Raw genomic sequence first — 20,139 nt, forward strand, 5'->3', positions numbered from 1 at the left:
GTAATTTTATTGTTGAGTTTTTGTGGGTACAAAGTTGTTTGTTACTTTGATTCTTCTCTCTAGATCGTTCTTCGTGATTCGAGGGCTTAACCAGCATATTTCTCGAACGTAGGATGATGCGAACTTGCTTAGGATATATTTGATAAAAGGAAGAACATTCGTTGATCACTTTGGCGGCATTGAGAAAGAGAATATTTGATGTCTTTGATCCCTCTGTGAATATTCCTTGAATTTTATGGAATTTCAAGATGCTTTCAAAGGGAATATGTGGCCTCTTTTATAGGTGTAGCTAGGGTTTTTAGTATAGTAGCCTCCAAGGTAGAGTTTCAAGCAGAGTAGCCTCCAAAAAACCTAACATACTCTGTTTGTAGTATTTTAAATTTAGAACTTAGCCCAAATTTTATATGATATTGATTCGATAAAATTTTGATGTCTACAAATGTCCCCTACTTCAAGGCTTGTCGGGGGGGGGGGGGGGTAGATTTCTCTGCAAATAAGATACCATATTCTTTTCATCGTGAGAAGAGATGAAGCGCAAATTTGGTCCCACTGGGCGTGCCAATTTGTTTGTAATAAAATTTCGACATACGTCAAAAATCGCCATCACAAACATAAAAGATGAGTAATTTTATTGATGAGTCTCTGTAGGTACAATTCTGTTTGTTCCCTTGATTTTTCACTTTAGATCATTCTTCGTGGTTTGAGTGCTTAACCAACGTATTTCTCGAACGTAGGATGATGCGAACTTCCTTAGGATATATTTGATCTCCATGAAAAGGAAGAACATCCGTTGATCACTTCGACGACTTTGAGCAAGACAATATTTGATATTTTTGATCACTTTGTGAATATTTCATGAATTTTTACCGAAATTCGAGATGCTTTCAAAGGGAATATATGACCCCTTTTATAGGTGTAACTATGGTTTTTAGCATAGTAGCCTCCAAGTTAGAGTTTCAAGTAGAGTAGCCTCCAAGAAACCCTAACAAACTCTACTCGTAGTATCTTAATTTTTTTTTTTGATGTCTACAGTATTCAAATCCTTTTTCGTTAAACTTAGAAAGGTTATTTTTGCACAAATTCATTAAATGGAGTCAAAACTTAAATAACGGCGCAAAACTGTCCTATTTGTGCAAATGTTGGGATATGTTTTGGATGTAAAAATAGCACGGGCTAGCCAGTTTTCAGATTGATCATTCACAAATAGCCAGCATTTACAAAGTCATTGAAAAATAGCTATTAGTTTGCTGCAATAAGGACCGGTCCAGCATAATATACTGGACATCGGTGCACTTGTGTATGAACTTTCAGCATATTATGCTGGAACTCCAACACGCGAAAAGTTCTAGCATAATATACTGGAGTTGGAGCACCTGTTTATGAACTTCCAACATATTATGCTGGAACTCCATTATAATATGCTGGAGTATTTTCCGGATTTTGAACATTATTTTTGTTCAGATTTATCTTTACATGAAAAATGGCTAAATTTCGATTACTTTTAAAACTGTAGCTATTTTTGAATGACCACTTGTAAATCTGGCTATTTTTGAATTTATCCCGATTTGGATGGGTCAAAAACTGGACCCAGGATTTCTGGCTCTTCTTTCGTAAACCCTAGCTACCTGTAGTGGAACCTACGGTTTGTCAACTTCCTTCAACCGTAGCTACAATTTGCAGCACAATTCACTCACATCTTCACCATGGGTCGTATGCACAGTCGCGGGTTCGTTTCTTTTGGCAATTTTCCTTTATACAACCAGCTTTATCCTCAGTTTTCTCCATATTTCTACTTAAATTATCACTCTAATTTTCTCATTTGCGTTTTTGTGGTTTCAGTAAAGGTATATCAGCTTCAGCTCTTCCTTATAAGAGAACTCCTCCCAGTTGGCTTAAGATCTCCACTCCAGATGTAATTCATCTACTTTTTTTTTTAAATGTAGAAACAAGTTAGTATATTGAGATTCGTATATGATTATGTTTCCATAAATTTTTAGGTTGAGGATAATATCTGCAAATTTGCAAAAAAAGGATTGACACCTTCACAAATTGGTGTGATCCTTCGTGATTCTCACGGAATTGCCCAAGTCAAGAGTGTCACTGGTAGCAAGATTTTGCGTATCCTCAAAGCTCACGGTATTTACCTTTTTCATTTATCTTTTTTAAAATTATTAGGGCTGCAAGAAATTCAACTGCAATTAAATTTGGTAAAATCTGGTTTAACATATCAATTACTACTTCTCTCGATTTGAACAAAATGTGCCCCAATGGAGTGAAATATATTAAGAGTTCATATTGACAGCACCAGCTTGGGATTAAGGCACAATTAATTGATTTAACATGTGAAATATTTTGGGCAATTGGATAGGGCTTGCTCCCGAGATTCCAGAGGATCTATACCACCTAATTAAGAAGGCAGTAGCCATCAGGAAGCATTTGGAGAGGAACAGGAAGGACAAGGATTCCAAGTTCCGCTTGATTTTGGTGGAGAGTAGGATTCACCGCTTGGCTCGCTATTACAAGAAGACTAAGAAGCTTCCACCAGTCTGGAAATAGTAAGCAATTCTCTCTCCTCCTCTCTTGACAATTTTACTTGTAAAAAGCTACTTGTCCAGAAAATTTGTGTCCAAAATATGCAGAACAATCTTTTAAGTCCACTATAACCTTTTGTGGGGAGAGTTAGTCGAAGTTAAATTTCTATCTCTTATTGTCAAATCACTTAAAAAGTAAGAAAAGTACTATAAACTAAAAAGTTCCTATACTATGGGTGACACCACTAGAAATGACTTTTTGCTTTCTTCTAACTCTATTTTTTCACATCACTACTTTCTTATATATTTCCTTAAGATAAATAATGTATTTGTTTTCTTATAAATTGTTTAATTACCAAATATAACTTTTTTTCTCTTTATTAGGCTATATATAACATATCAACAAAAAAAGTTAGTTTCAAAATATTTTGACAAGGTTAGTCATGGGTCAATTTGGGCTAAAAATCAGCGAACATTTAGATGTGCTGAATTCTGCGGGTGAAAATAAGCTGAGTTAATAAATGGACGGGTCAATAACCAATCCAAACTTGGGCAGGTTGGTGGGTCATTTTTCCAAGGGCTAATTTTGCCGCTCCCTATTATGGGACCTTTTGTAAATTAAGGTTTTTTGGGTTTTTTTTTTCAAAAGTTTAAACAACTCTTTGAATTTAGTTTTAGATTATTCTTAAATATCATTAATCTCTAATATACTTTAATCCTAGAAGAGGGTTATTTCCTTTAGATAAATAACTTGTGGGTCATTTTTTTAATTAAAAAACAACTCACACGAGTATTTTTTTTTTTTGATGAAAATCAAACGAGTATTTTAATCAAAGCACCCCGTAAGTAGTGTGAAAGAATAGGGTTAAACATATCGCATGAAATAGTGTAAGCAGTGACGTGAAAAAATAGAAGTTAAAAGAAATTTTGGTCACCTTTTAGCTGACCTATAATATAGCTTACATATAGGTGCTATGACCATAAGAGGGTGAAATTGGAAACTTAAACCCACTCTCGCCTCTTACTCCAAAAGGGTATTAATGGGCATAAAAATTCATTATGGACATTCTGGACGCAAATTTTCTAGGCTAATAACCACGCCCATTTTACTTTACACTTCATCTAGTTGCCTCTGGAGGTCTGTAATTTTGGAAATAGTATTCCTTATTATATGTATCCTTTTAGGTTATAGTCAAGACTGGAAATGTTTTCCTGCACAACTTTTGTGGTTATGTGCCACTGATTATTTGTGGCTTCTGATTGTGATTTGACTAAGGGGTTAATTTGTTTGAGTGAATCGTAGGGATAGAAAAGGAATTGATGCGGAAGACAGTACTCTATACTATTTAAAAGTATACTATCTTTCTGAATTCCCTTTCTGAGTGTTTTTAGGTAACTTGCCCCTAAATTATGAGTGGCTAGCTATGACGCATAGTTTGATAAGAAAGATACTCTACATGTTTAAAATGTACTATCTTTCTGAATGAGTCCGAAACTTTTCTAATGCCTTTTTGGGCAAAAAATACGTTTTTACTTACATAAATAACTAAAACGCAGTGTTATACTGCGTTTTAATTTAACGGAAAGCCCGTTAAAGTAAAACGCAGTACTATACTGCGTATTATAGGAAAACGCAGTATTGTACTGCGCTTTCCTATTAATATTGGGCCCAACTATATTTAATTAAAGGGAAATGCTGTACAATACTGCGTTTAAGGAAAACGCAGTATTAAATAAAAAGCCCTTCTTCCCCAAGACAACGACAAAACCATCACCATTAAAAAAGAACACCCCTGCTGGTCGGCCCCACCCGTCACCCAAAAAGCAAAAAATGTAGGGTCCCGCACACAAGACAAGCTTTGGATTCCTTCATTCGGGTGCAAAATTTCGATTTGAATCAATTTCAAAACTTAAATTGAGGTATTTCGATTTTGTTTATGTCGAAACTCGTATAGTACATGCATATTTGTATTGTTGAATATGTTTCCATGCTAATGTGTTATGTTTGTGTTCAAATTTGTATCTTATTTATACCCGGATTGATTTATTAGCTTTGGGACAAAAAATTGTTACAATTTGATAAATAATTTTTAATGTTAATGTTATGTTTTTATTTGCTTAAATAATACATAAATATTATTTATTTAGTTTGTTGTTCATATTTGTATGTTATGTTTGTTGTTTTTATATGTAATAGTGACCTTTTAGCGTAGTAAAATATATAGCCTTTTAGCGTAGAGTCTTTGTAGCTTAAGTATGTAGTAACTGCAAACTCTATCCAATTACACTTTACAAAATTAATTATTTAATTTATAAAAATAAACTTACAAAAGTAAAAAATTAATATATGTTGTCAAATTAAATCAAATATCGAGCCTGGAACCCATATATAATTATTCAGTCCAATATTAAAAATAATTAATTATTTAATTTATTAAGCTAACAAAATTCTAAAAATGTTGAAATTGACACGCATAATAATTAAGGATAGGTTGGTGCTATCGGGCCTCAAATATCGAGCCTGAAACACATACATAATTAAGTCCAATTCAAGGAATTTTAATTTAATTTATTAAACTAACAAAATTCTAAAAATGTTGAAATTGACACGCATAATAATTAAGGATAACTTGGTGCTACCGGGCCTCAAAAATCGAGATCGGAACCCATAGATAATTACTCAGTCCAATATTAAAAATAATTATTTGATTTACTAAACTAACACACACAATTAGTTTTCTTTAAATTATAGTAGATGACATGGACTTTCCGCCTGCGCATTGTGGACCTACCGAGGATCAGCTATTAGTGTTGCAGGGCGACCATAGGTCCTCCTTTGTATGGGAGGGACAGCTATCGGATGAGCCTCTCCGCGCCAAGAGACCTGACGATTTGTGGGAGTTCATGGCGCAACATCCTTTCCATACCCGCGTAGTCGCGCACCTACAAGTTACGGGCTTTTATACGATTTTTCGAATTGAGCGGATGCTGCTTGATTGGTCTCTCATCACGGCCTTGGTAGAGCGGTGGAGACCGGAGACACATACTTTTCACTTGCCCACTAGAGAGGCCACCATCACGCTAGAGGATGTGCAGGTTTTGTACGAACTGCGCGTAGATGGACGGGTCGTGGCACTGCCCCAGTATATTAGATCCATGACGCGTGGACAGTATTTGGATATGATGGGCAGTTTACTGGTTATAGACCTCAGGGTGACGCTGTACAGAGAGGGGGTAGTCGCGTTGCTTTGTCAGGCATCAGAGATCATATGTTGTTTTTGCACCCAGACATTACCGCCGAGACGGAGGATCTCCATATTGAGAGGTACACGCGGTTGGTACTGCTCCTGCTTTTCGGGTGTGTCTTGTTCCCGAACACTTCGGGGAGTCTAGTGAGTATGCGTTTTCTCCATCATCTTCAGCAGCTGGATGATTTACCCTTGTACAACTGGGGTGCTGCTGTTCTCGCATACCTGTATAGGAGCATGTGCCGGGCGAGCATGCTTTGCGCGGTGGACATATGTGGATTTCTGCCCCTCCTACAGGTGACAACATTTTCGAATACTCTGTTCATTATTCCGAATTCTATATGGTCGAAATGACTCGTAAATTTTACATCAACCTTTTATCTTAGGTTTGGGCCTAGCAGCGGATCATGCCGTTGCAGCCACCTCTACCACCACTTGCGCCCGGTGAGGCTTATCCGTTTCTCCCTCTAGCTTCTAGGTGGGTTCTCCGGCGTGGGAACTACCGAAGGACCGATGCTCATCATAATCTCCCCCTTGTCAGGGATGTGTTAGATATGCTGGTGGCCGGACAGATAAATATGTACCTACACTTGTTATAAATTGAGTTGTGTTGCGCATATTCACTTTTATGTTATTATTTGGTAGTTCATTTGGACGCCATAGAGCGATGGGTTGCTAGCTTAGCTGCCCGATTATTGCTTAGTCGACCAACTGCTTTGGAGCACCTCCGTCCCGATGATTTTTTTCGATATGGTTGAGTATCATGCCACAGTAATGCTATATTCTGGGCCGGGCCTAAATGGGCCAAACGGGCCGGGCTTAACGGGCCTGGGCTCTGGCGGTCCCGGGCCTCACGGTTTCGGGCTTCGTGGGCTCAACGGGTGGAACCAGCCCGTGATGGGCCTAAGCCCATATTGTCCTGGGGTAAACGGGCCGGGCTCGTGGGCTTAGCGGGCCTAACGAGCTTTTTTATTTCCGGTTTTTTTTTTTTTTTTTAATTTTTTTTGTTTAAGGCAATTTCTTGTAAACCATATCATGGCTATCTAAAAAGTATATATGTAGAAATCTAATTATTAAAGTGTTTGACGAAAAAGTAAAATAACAAAACAATAGTAAAACTAAATTGCCATGCATAATAAATTAATAAGAAAGTACAACATGAAGCATAAATACGTCTAATAATTTTAAAATAACACAAATTGTTGAAAAATCTTAAAGACGAATTTGCGGATAAATACCATCAACACAATACGTTATATGCCTCCTTAAAATGTCTGTGGTACACCCTGAACGAAAATTTAAGACTCTTCCACAGTTCTTGCACTTTAATATTTGGCCTTCTTCATTTTCTTCAAGCACTTCATAGTAGTGCGAAACAAATAAGCGCACTCTTTCCGAACGAGGCATGATGTAACTTGAAAATTAAGATTGAGACTTGAAGTCTTGAAAATTGGAGATTGAGAGATTGAGAGAAATTTAGATTGAGAAATGAGTATTGAGTATTGAAATGAAGAAGAGGGAGGGGGTATTTATAGTGTTAGAGAAGGTTAGTTTTGTAAATTGAAAAAAAACCCGGCTATTTGTGCAATATGGCCGTTGGTGGTCATTGGGGGTGGGGCCCTCATTTTGAAAAATCTTGTTTTGTAGTATATATAGTATACTAGTATAGTATATATAATATATACTATATATAGTATGTTATGTATAGTATGTTATGTATATATATTTCCAAATATAATTTCTTATAATGTTTTGTAGTGTATATATATATATATATATATATATATATATGTTATGTATGTATATTACCTTATATATTTTCTTGTAGTATATATTGTATGTTATGTATATATATTCCCTTATATATTTTCTTGTAATATGTATATATATTCCCTTATATATTTTCTTGTAATATATATTGTATGTTATGTATATAAATTATAGCTTATAAATAATTGCAAGTTAAAGACTAAAAAATATTGCAAAAAGATATTCAAGGGCATGTCTTATAATTTTTATTACCAAAAATGACATATCTTTCTTAGTCTTCCTCCCCCAATGGAATGAGCACAACAAGGTACTAATAACACCATTAAAAGGGAAAAAACTAAAAGAAGATGTGCCAAAGTACAAGTTACACCATAATCTACATTGTATCTCTAAAAAATCCTTCAAGGTTCGGAGGAGGTTGCGTTGGTGGTGGTGGAAAAGAAGCTTGTTCATCACCACTTCCGGGCGAAGCAGCATCCTCCGCAAGTTCCGCCATCATTTCTTCATAAGCTTCATCTATCACCAATTGTGATTCCGCAATTCCAAAGTTTCTTCTTTCCGAGCGGATCCAATCTCTGAACAGTACAGATTTTTCCAAACTCTCCCTCATAGACGCTCTATGATCACCTATTTGAAGTCTTGCTTGACTGAAAGCGCTCTCTGATGCAACAGTCGAAGCTTGAATAAATAAAATATCCCGAGCCATCCTTGCAAGAACCGGAAAATGTTTTCCCCTTGCCTTCCACCATTCCAAAAAATCAAAAGTGTCGTCTGAATTCTCCTTTTCAAGTCCCTGCGACAAATAAACTTGAAGCTCATTTAGATGTGAAGTTTCATCATAATTATCACCTTGAGAACCCTGGACTCCGTTCAGGATTTAAGTGCTTTTAAGCCTGCAGCTCTTTTAGACGATTGTGAACTAGACGAAGTAGGGGTTGGAACATTTAGCCTAGCATGCTTTAAGGCAAGTTGAAAATCATTATAAATTGTTTGAGCATTAATTTTAATTGAGGCTTTTGCATCTGCAAGTGTAGCAAATTCCTCATTTGAAAGATCTAAAGCCTTATAAATATTTGAGTACAAAAAATGAGGACCTCCTAATTTCATTGTAGGATTTAACATTGCAGCAACACCATAAATAGGAGGGATAGGGAAAAAATATTTTTTAAACTTTTCTTTCATTGCATTTATAGCAAGTTGATAAATTTCCCCACCCTCCGAAAATTCAACAAACAAATCACATAGTGCTGCAATATAAACTAAACAGTTTGAAATAGTAGGATAATATTGCCCAGAAAATGCATTTGTAGCAATTTGAAAATGTTCTAAAAAATCTATAAGAATTTTAACATTCGTCCAATCTTGAGTAGTAAGCATTTCATCATCATCCTCACCACCTACCCGAGCATTAAACGTTGCATTAATTGGGTTTCTATATTCATATGCAACTACTAAACTTTCGTACATACAATTCCATCTAGTCGGGCAAGCTTTAGGAACCTTTCTTTCTCTAAGGCCATATTCATCACATTTTTTAAAATAATCTCTAAGTCTACTTCTACGGTTTGAATAAAAAAGCCAATTAAGAACCATTCTAACCTTTTCAATTTATAAATTTAAAATTCGCATACCATCACCGACAATTAAATGATAAATATGACAAATACATCTAACATGAAATATATTCCTAAATGCAGGATTTAGTGTTGTTGTAAGTATGCCTATAGCACTAGTGTTACTAGAAGCATTATCCATAGAAATTGCCATAATTTTATCTGTAAAGCAAAAATATCTACAACAGTGTTAGCTATAAACTTACCTGTGTGACGTGAATTAATTATTCTATACGCAATAATACGTTTTTGCATTGTCCACTCCTCATCTATCCAATGACTTGTAACAGTTAGATAATCACAATCATTACCACTTCTACCAATATCAGTAGTAATAGAAATCCGATTAGTTATATGAGTAAATAAATACCGCAAATATTGTTCATATTCATGTTTATATTTATAAATATCGCTCTTAACTGTTGCGCGAGGCCAACCTTTATAAGTAGGATTAAAAACTCTTCTAATATAATGCACCCAATTAGGATTAGAAGGAAAAGAATAGGGTAAGCACATAACGGTAACCATCTTTGCTAATTCTTCACGATCTCTATTTGGATCGTAATATAAAATACCTCCGGTCATTGTGTTAATTCCTGGTTGAACTAGATTTGAACCTGTACTAGGGCTATACGCAGAATCTACACATGTCCCCTCTAGCTGCGCTTTCATTTGTAAATATCTAACTTTATCTCTAGGGTGTGTTTTTATGTGCCTAGTCAAACTACCCGTGCCGCTAAGTGTAAAACATGTGGGAAATTACTGGCGCATAAATATACTGGAGTCCGTAGCGGCACGGGTAGTTTGACTAGACACATAAAAACACACCTTAGAGATAAAGTTAGATATTTACAAATGAAAGCGCAGCTAGAGGGGACACGTGTAGATTCTGCGGATAGCCCTAGTACAGGTTCAAATCTAGTTCAACCAGGAATTAACACTGTGACCGGAGCTATTTTATATTACGATCCAAATAGAGATCGTGAAGAATTAGCAAAGATGGTTACCGTTATGTGCTTACCCTATTCTTTTCCTTCTAATCCTAATTGGGTGCATTATATTAGAAGAGTTTTTAATCCTACTTATAAAGGTTGGCCTCGCGCAACAGTTAAGAGCGATATTTATAAATATAAACATGAATATGAACAATATTTGCGGTATTTATTTACTCATATAACTAATCGGATTTCTATTACTACTGATATTGGTAGAAGTGGTAATGATTGTGATTATCTAACTGTTACAAGTCATTGGATAGATGAGGAGTGGACAATGCAAAAACGCATTATTGCGTATAGAATAATTAATTCACGTCACACAGGTAAGTTTATAGCTAACACTGTTGTAGATATTTTTGCTTTACAGATAAAATTATGGCAATTTCTATGGATAATGCTTCTAGTAACACTAGTGCTATAGGCATACTTACAACAACACTAAATCCTGCATTTAGGAATATATTCCATGTTAGATGTATTTGTCATATTTATCATTTAATTGTCGGTGATGGTATGCGAATTTTAAATTTAGAAATTGAAAAGGTTAGAATGGCTCTTAATTGGCTTTTTTATTCAAACCGTAGAAGTAGACTAAGAGAATATTTTAAAAAATGTGATGAATATGGCCTTAGAGAAAGAAAGGTTCCTAAACCTTGCCCGACTAGATGGAATTATATGTACGAAAGTTTAGTAGTTGCATATGAATATAGAAACCCAATTAATGCAACGTTTAATGCTCGGGTAGGTGGTGAGGATGATGATGAAATGCTTACTACTCAAGATTGGACGAATGTTAAAATTCTTATAGATTTTTTAGAACATTTTCAAATTGCTACAAATGCATTTTCTGGGCAATATTATCCTACTATTTCAAAGTGTTTAGTTTATATTGCAGCACTATGTGATTTGTTTGTTGAATTTTCGGAGGGTGGGGAAATTTATCAACTTGCTATAAATAAAATGAAAGAAAAGTTTAAAAAATATTTTTTCCCTATCCCTCCTATTTATGGTGTTGCTGCAATGTTAAATCCTACAATAAAATTAGGAGGTCCTCATTTTTTGTACTCAAATATTTATAAGGCTTTAGATCTTTCAAATGAGGAATTTGCTACACTTGCAGATGCAAAAGCCTCAATTAAAATTAATGCTCAAACAATTTATAATGATTTTCAACTTGCCTTAGAGCATGCTAGGCCAAATGTTCCAACCCCTACTTCGTCTAGTTCACAATCGTCTAAAAGAGCTGCGGGCTTAAAAAACACTTAAATCCTGGACGGAGTCCAGGGGTTCTCAAGGTGATAATTATGATGAAACTTCACATCTAAATGAGTTTCAAGTTTATTTGTCACAGGGACTTGAAAAGGAGAATCCAAACGGCACTTTTGATCTTTTGGAATGGTGGAAGGCAATGGTAAAACATTTTTCGGTTCTTGCAAGGATGGCTCGGGATATTTTATTTATTCAAGCTTCAACTGTTGCATCAGAGAGCGCTTTCAAGCAAGACTTCAAATAGGTGATCATATAGCGTCTATGAGGGAGAGTTTGGAAAAATCTGTACTGTTCAGAGATTGGATCCGCTCGGAAAGAAGAAACTTTGGAATTGCGGAATCACAACCGGCGATAGATGAAGCTTATGAAGAACTTGTGGAGGATGCTGCTTCGTCCGGAAGTGGTGATGAACAAGCTTCTTTTCCACCACCACCAACGCAACCTCCTCCGAACCTTGAAGGATTTGTTAGAGATACAATGTAGATTATGGTGTAACTTGTACTTTGACACATCGTCTTTTAGTTTTTTCCCTTTTAATGGTGGTATTAGTACCTTGTTGTGCTCATTCCATTGGGGGAGGAAGACTAAGAAAGATATGCCATTTTTGGTAATAAAAATTATAAGACATGCCCTTGAATATCTTTTTGCAATATTTTTTTGTCTTTAACTTGCAATTATTTATAAGCTATAATATATATACATAACATACAATATATACTACAAGAAAATATATAAGGGAATATATATACATAACATACAATATATACTACAAGAAAATATATAAGGTAATATAAAATATATAAGGGAATATATATACATAACATACAATATATACTACAAGAAAATATATAGGGTAATATATATACATAACATACTATATATACTACATAATTCAAAATGAGGCCTCCACCCCCAATGACCACTAACGACCATATTGCACAAATAGCCGTTTTTTTTTCAATTAACAAAACTAACCTTCTCCAACATTATAAATACCCCCTCCCTCTTCTTCATTTTAATACTCATTTCTCAATCTAAATTTCTCTCAATCTCCAATTTTCAAGACTTTAAGTCTCAATCTTAATTTTCAAGTTACATCATGCCTCGTTCGGAAAGAGTGCGCTTATTTGTTTCGCACACTATGAAGTGCTTGAAGAAAATGAAGAAGGCCAAATATTAAAGTGGAAGAGTCTTAAATTTTCGTTCAGGGTGTACCACATGCATTTTAAGGAGGCATATAACGTATTGTGTTGATGGTATTTTTCCGCAAATTCGTCTTTAAGAATTTTCAACAATTTGTGTTATTTTAAAATTATTAGACGTATTTATGCTTCATGTTGTACTTTCTTATCAATTTATTATGCATGGCAATTTAGTTTTGTTATTTTACTTTTTCGTCAAACACTTTAATAATTAGATTTCTACATATATACTACATATATATTTTTTATATAGCCATGATATGATTTACAAGAAATTGCCTTAAACAAAAGAAATTAAAAAAAAAACCGGAAATAAAAAAGCCCGTTAGGCCCGCTAAGCCCACGAGCCCGACCCGTTTAGCCCAGGACAATATGGGCTTAGGCTCATCACGGGCTGGTTCCACCCGTTGAGCCCACGAAGCCCGGAACCGTGAGGCCCGGGACCGCCAGAGCCCAGGCCCGTTAAGCCCGGCCCATTTAGGCCCGGCCCAGAATACAGCATTACTATGGCATGATACTCAACCATATCGAAGAAGATCATCGGGACGGAGGTGCTCCAAAGCAGTTGGTCGACTAAGCAATAATCGGGCAGCTGAGCTAGCAACCCGTTGCTCTATGGCGTCCAAATGAACTACCAAATAATAACATAAAAGTGAATATGGGCTTAGGCCCGTCACGGGCTGGTTCCACCCGTTGAGCCCGGGACCGCCAGAGCCCAGGCCCGCTTAGCCCAGGCCCGTTTGGCCCATTTAGGCCTTGGCCCCGACCCAGAATACATTATTAGTACCCATGATCGACAATGCTCCTAATGGGGTGACCTGCGATGCTGGCAGAGATAACTGAAGGTTGTACGACGGCATGCTGCTAGAAGGCTCATCTACCTGAGGTATATAACCCGGTTGATCATCTCCAAAATCCTCATCATGTCCCTCAACAGGTGGGTCGACAGGTGCCTCAACGCCCCTTTGCTGGGGACCACCTCCTCTCCATCCCCCGGGACCCCGTGGGGCACCCCTGCCTCGTGGGCCAGCCCTACCCCGATGGTAGTCCTCTGCCGCCGCATACTGAGCCTCGTGATCCAACCTCGCGCCATCTCTCGCTTGAAACAGGGTCCAACGAGCCAGATCTGCCACCCGCCGGCCATACTCAACGAGTGCAGCACTGTCGGCATGCTGCTGCATTTCCTGTCCCAATTGGTAGACCAGGTGATGCCCAATAGCCTGTGAAACACTTAAGATATTAAAAAAATAACGCTATATAACAAATATAAGATATTAATAAGCCACAAAAACATACCAATGACTCGTGCCTCCCGGCGTATGGTCTGTAGCGCTCGCCAAGTACATGAATGGGGTTCCCGATCATAAGTCGGGTGTGATGGCGGTACCATGGCGTATACAGATGAATAGTGGCCTCTTGGGTAAATGAAGGTGGTGGCGGAATACGGTACTCTCGCAGCTCCCAAATATGGACCTGTTGCTCTAGGGACCCATGCAGGCTCCCCCGGTATAGGCTGGGGATGATGAAACTGGCGAAGCACACGCTCTGTGGCATAATACTCAACCATATCGAAGAAGATCATCGGGATGGAGGTGCTCCAAAGCAGTTGGTCGACTAAGCAATAATCGGGCAGTTGAGCTAGCACCTCATCGCTCTATGGCGTCCAAATGAACTACTAAATAATAACATAAAAGTGAGTATGCGCAACACAATTCAATTTATAACAAGTGTAGGTACATATTTACCTGTCCGGCCACCAACATATCTAACACATCCCTGACAAGGGGGAGATTATGATGAGCATCGGTCCCTCGGTAGTTCCCACGCCGGAGAACCCACCTAGAAGCTAGAGGGAAAAACGGATAAGCCTCACCGGGCGCAAGTGGTGGTAGAGGTGGCTGCAACGGCATGATCCGCTGCCAGGCCCAAACCTAAGATAAAAGGTTGATGTAAAATTTATGAGTCATTTCGACCATATAGAATTCGGAGTAATGAACAGAGTATTCGAAAATGTTGTCACCTGTAGGAGGGGTAGAAATCCACATATGTCCACCGCGCAAAGCATGCTCGCCCGGCACATGCTCCTATACAGGTATGCGAGAACAACAACACCCCAGTTGTACAAGGGTAAATCATCCCACTGCTGAAGATGATGGAGAAAACATACTCACTAGACTCCCCGAAGTGTTCGGGAACAAGACACACCCGAAAAGCAGGAGCAGCGCCAACTGCGTGTACCTCTCAATATGGAGATCCTCCGTCTCGCCGGTAATGTCTGGGTGCAAAAACGCCATATGATCTCTGATGCCTGACAAAGCAACGCGACTGCCCCCTCTCTGTACAGCGTCACCCTGAGGTCTATAACCAGTAAACTGCCCATCATATCCAAATACTGTCCACGCGTCATGGATCTAATGTACTGGGGCAGTGCCACAGCCCGTCCATCTACGCGCAATCCGTACAAAACTTGAACATCCTCTAGCGTGATGATGGCCTCTCCCGTGGGCAAGTGAAAAATATGCGTCTCCGGTCTCCACCGCTCTACCAAGGCCATGATGAGAGACCAATCAAGCTGCATCCGCCCAATTCGAAAAATCGTATAGAAGCCCGTAGCTTGTAGGCGCGCGACTACGCAGGCATGGAAAGGATGCTGCGCCATGAGCTCCCACAAATCGTCAGGTCTCCTGGCGCGGAGAAGGCTCATCCGATAGCTGTCCCTCCCATACAAAGGAGGACCTATGGTCGCCCTGCAACACTAATAGCTGATCCTCGACAGGTCCACGATGCGCAGGCGAAAAGTCCATGTCGTCTACTATAATTTAAAGAAAATTAATTGTGTGTGTTTGTTTAATAAATCAAATAATTATTTTTAATATTGGACTGAGTAATTATCTATGGGTTCCGATCTCGATTTTTTAGGCCCGGTAGCACCAAGTTATCCTTAATTATTATGCCTGTCAATTTCAACATTTTTAGAATTTTGTTAGTTTAATAAATTAAATTAAAATTCCTTGAATTGGACTTAATAATTATGTATGGGTTCCAGTCTCGATATTTGAGGCCCGGTAGCACCAACCTATCCTTAATTATTATGCGTGTCAATTTTAACATTTTTAGAATTTTGTTGGCTTAATAAATTAAATAATTAATTATTTTTAATATTGGATCGAATAATTATGTATGGGTTCCAGGCTCGATATTTGAGGCCCGGTAGCACCAAGTTATCCTTAATTATTATGCGTGTCAATTTCAGTTACCGATGGAATTTTGTTAGTTTAAGGAATTAAATTATTGAATTGGACTGAATAATTATGTATGGTTTCCAGACTCGATATTTAAGGCCGGTAGCACCAAGCTATCCTTAATTATTATGTGTGTCAATTTCAACATTTTTAGAATTTTGTTAGCTTAATAAATTAAATAATTAATTATTTTAATATTGAACTGAATAATTATGTATGAGTTCCCGACTCAATATTTGAGGCCCGGTAGCACCAAGTTTTCCTTAATTATTATGCGTGTCAATTTCAACATTTTTAGAATTTTGTTAGTTTAATAAATTAAATTAAAATTCCTTGAATTGGACTTAATAATTATGTATGGGTTCCTGGCTCGATATTTTAGGCCCGGTAGCACCAACCTATCCTTAATTATTATGCTTGTCAATTTCAACATATTTAGAATTTTGTTAGCTTAAATAATTAATTATTTTTAATATTGGACTGAATAATTATGTATGGGTTCCAGACTCGATATTTGATTTAATTTGACAACATATATTAACTTTTTACTTTTGTAAGTTTATTTTTATAAATTAAATAATTAATTTTGTAAAGTGTAATTGGATAGAGTTTGCAGTTACTACATACTTAAACTACAGAGACTCTACGCTAAAAGACTCTATATTTTACTACGCTAAAAGGTCACTATTACATATAAAAACAACAAACATAACATACAAATATGAACAACAAACTAAATAAACAATATTTAAGCAAATAAAAACATTAACATTAAAAATTATTTATCAAATTTTAACAATTTTTTGTCCCAAAGCTAATAAATCAATCCGGGTATAAATAAGATACAAATTTAAACACAAACATAACACAAATTAACATGGAAACATATTCAACAATACAAATATGCATGTACTATACGTGTTTCGACATAAACAATCGAAATACCTCAATTTAAGTTTTGAAATTGATTCAAATCGAAATTTTGCACCCGAATGAAGGAATCCAAAGCTTGTCTTGTGTGCGGGACCCTACACTCTTTGCTTTTTGGGTGACGGGTGGGGCCCAAAATTTTTCATTTTTTAATTTTGAGGGGGGGGGACCAGCAGGGGTGTTCTTTTTTAATGGTGATGGTTCTGTCGTTGTCTTGGGGAAGAAGGGCTTTTTATTTAATTAAAGGAAAACACAGTATTTTAATTAAAGGGAAACACAGTACAATACTGCATTTTACTTTAACGCCCAACTTTCTGTTAAATTAAAACGCAGTATTATACTGCGTTTTAGTTATTTATGTAACTTTTTTTAGTAGTAAAAACGTATTTTTTGCCCAAAAAGGCATTAGAAAAGTTTTGGACTCCTTTCTGAATGAGTTCGGAACCAAAGTGTGGTTCTTTTGGACAAGTAGCACCTTAATAGGTGTAAAAAAAAAGATAGACATTTTTATATATAACGCCCAGTATTTGGGCGCTATACATAGAAAGCTGAATGGGAGTGGGGGACCAAGAAGTAGAAGATATAAAATATTGAAGAGGAAGAAGAAGCAGAATGGACGGCTCGTTTTTTAAAAAAGGGGTATAGCGCTGGGTATTTGGGCGTTATACCTGTTAGTGTCAGCTTTCTATGTATAGCTTTGGGCGCTATACATTAACGACACGGTTAACGTTAATGTATAGCGCCCAGTATTTGGGCGCTATATATAAAAATGTTATCTTTTTTTTTTACACCTATTAAGGTGCTACTTGTCCAAAAGAACCACATTTTGGTTCCGGACTCCTTTCTGAATTCCCTTTGCGAGTGTTTGTGTAACTGGCCCCTAATTTATGAGTGGCTAGGTTTGATGCATAGTTTGTTCCACTTGGTAAGGTTTTTCTTTTTGAAGAATTGAGCTGAAACATTGCTTTCTTAGTTGTGTGACGATTTCCCAAAGATATGGAGTACCTCTTAGTTTTCTCCCACTTGGTAGTTTAAGGGGTCGAGCTGAGATGTTAGTTTTAATGTTTGTGTCACCAAATGAAGACCTCTCAATCATTTACATGTTGCTAATGGGTTTGTGTTGATTATGATCCACCTGAGAGTTCCATCCTAGAACCAGTTAGCAAATGTGTTAGATTTGTGCTTGGGTTAAAACCACTTCGTTGTTACTCGTAAACTTTTAATATGACTTTTGGCACATAATATTTCACTATTTCAGCTTACTTCTGCTATAACTAATCCTTTTCCACTTAGACTATGTAGCTCTTGTCCATGTAGTCCTTTTCGCATCCACTATCTTGGGTCAAGTGATGTTAGTTCTTATTAGAAGTGGCAAACGGGCGGGTCGGGTCGGATATGGTTCGGGTTGAAAATGAGTAATGAAAAAACGGGTAAATTATCCGACCCGACCCATATTTAATACGGATAAAAAACGGATTAACCGGCGGATAATATGGGTAACCATATTATCTATGATTTCTTACATATGATCACTTTTGTGAGAATTCTTAGTCTCCCTAACTTGAGGAACCCCCAATTTGAGGCTTTGCAAATGTAAAAGTTAGACCCATTGGTTATCCATTTTCTAAATGGATAATATGGTTCATATCCATATTTGACCCGTTTTTAAATAGGTCATTATCCAACCCATTTTTTAATGGATAATATGGGTGGTTAACTGTTTTCTTTGAACCATTTTGCTACCCCTAGTTCTTACACAACTTGTCTTACACAACTTGTTGTACCGATGGCTTCTCCCAGGAACTTATATTTTGTCCTTTCCAGTTTCCATAACCTTGAGGCATCGTGTAGTTCTTGAGCCACTTGTTCTTATTTGACCCAAGTAAGGTTACATTCCAAAACTAATTAGACTCGAGTAGTCCATATAGGCTATAACTTTTAGTTTAGTAATCGTTCAGTATGAGCTATGCTGTATAGCATCTTTGGATTGCATTGCTGCTAGACTCTCTTCCTGATCCATACACCATTTCAAATATAATCTGTTGGACTTAGGACTATTAGAACCATCTTTGAAATGCAAACCTTTCCTTGATTCTCTGCTAATTAATGAGCTAGTGCCGAAATTTTGTCACTTTCTTGAAACAAAATGTAATTTCCCTACACTTACCAGTATCTTCTCAATGTTGCGCTGCAGGAAGTACATTTGAAGGGAAGTTGAATTTGTAGTCTTGAATTGTAAATCAACTTTTTCTTAAATTTCTCGAAGTTTAAACTTTAATCTTAACACTAGAATGCAGGGCACTTAAATGGGACGGAGAGATGTACATTATTCTGAAATCTCTACGGACGTCGTTTATCCATTCATTTTGTATTTATTTTTCTTTTTTCCTATCCAAGAAAGCCTTTACTACATGGTTCCAGTAGCCCAACTGATCATACAAAGTGTAATTCCTGGTTAGTGTTCTCCTTGCCATTGCTGATTGTGAATGTTTCTTATATGCAGTGAATCTACCACAGCGAGTACACTTGTAGCTTAGACAGAGACATGGGATGGATTAGCTTTGAGAAATTGACCAGCTCAAGTCTTCTTTATGTATTGGAATAGTTGTCAGGTCCATTTTTTCTTATTTAATTGTTCTAGTCATACTTATGGTGATAGTTTCTGGTTACTTATGGTATAACTCTTTTTAATCAGCTCAGTCTGATAAAGAAAATGATACTCGTGGTGATAGTTTTGGATACTTCTCCAAGTTTTACTAAATGTTAGGAAAAAAGCATAAAAAACCCCCTTGAACTCGATCTGGATTTCGAGTTCCATACCTTTACTTTGCAGTGATCCTATTACTCCTTGAACTATTTTGAAGTGAAATTATTTAAAGTCGAAACTTATTAAGTACTTTTTTTCTTCCTTGCTTAGTAATGCTATGGTTAATTAGGCACTTAAGATCACAAATAGAAGGGGGAGCTGGCACTCTTTTTGTTTCTGAAAATTTTCGACTTCTGTATAATCACGTTTAAGTTTGTAAAAATACACTAGTCAAAGGTTAAGATTCAACTGAATTACCATTTAGGACATCTGAATAATATTTGGTAAATGTTTTTAAGGCTTCTAGTTGCATAGGATACAGTTTTTTTGAGAGGGGCGTGAACTAGTTTGTTTTGCCCTCGTTTTGTACAGCTACTCGGTAATTATTAAAATTTCTTTAATTGCCAAAAAATAATATTTGGTAAAACATGACAACGTCAAGGTGTCACCTTAAAAGAAATGGTTCAATATGACTTTTTACGCTTTGATTAGAAGAAAATGGCTGAGCAAAGATATCTTGTATTTAATTT

General features: G+C 36.8%; 1 protein-coding gene across 1 annotated transcript; it reads left to right on the forward strand.

Annotated features, from left to right (window-relative positions):
• The first annotated feature begins 1,579 nt into the window (after positions 1-1,579).
• On the forward strand, positions 1,580-19,699 carry LOC104231364 (small ribosomal subunit protein uS15-like). The gene is made up of 5 exons (XM_009784350.2): positions 1,580-1,726; positions 1,840-1,912; positions 1,998-2,136; positions 2,369-2,555; positions 19,307-19,699. The coding sequence occupies exons 1-5, from the start codon at positions 1,704-1,706 to the stop codon at positions 19,338-19,340; spliced, it is 456 nt and encodes a 151-aa protein (XP_009782652.1). The 5' UTR covers positions 1,580-1,703; the 3' UTR covers positions 19,341-19,699.
• The last annotated feature ends 440 nt before the right edge of the window (positions 19,700-20,139 follow it).

Source organism: Nicotiana sylvestris, chromosome 11 (genome assembly GCF_000393655.2).
Source record: "Nicotiana sylvestris chromosome 11, ASM39365v2, whole genome shotgun sequence".
Lineage (NCBI taxonomy): Eukaryota > Viridiplantae > Streptophyta > Magnoliopsida > Solanales > Solanaceae > Nicotiana > Nicotiana sylvestris.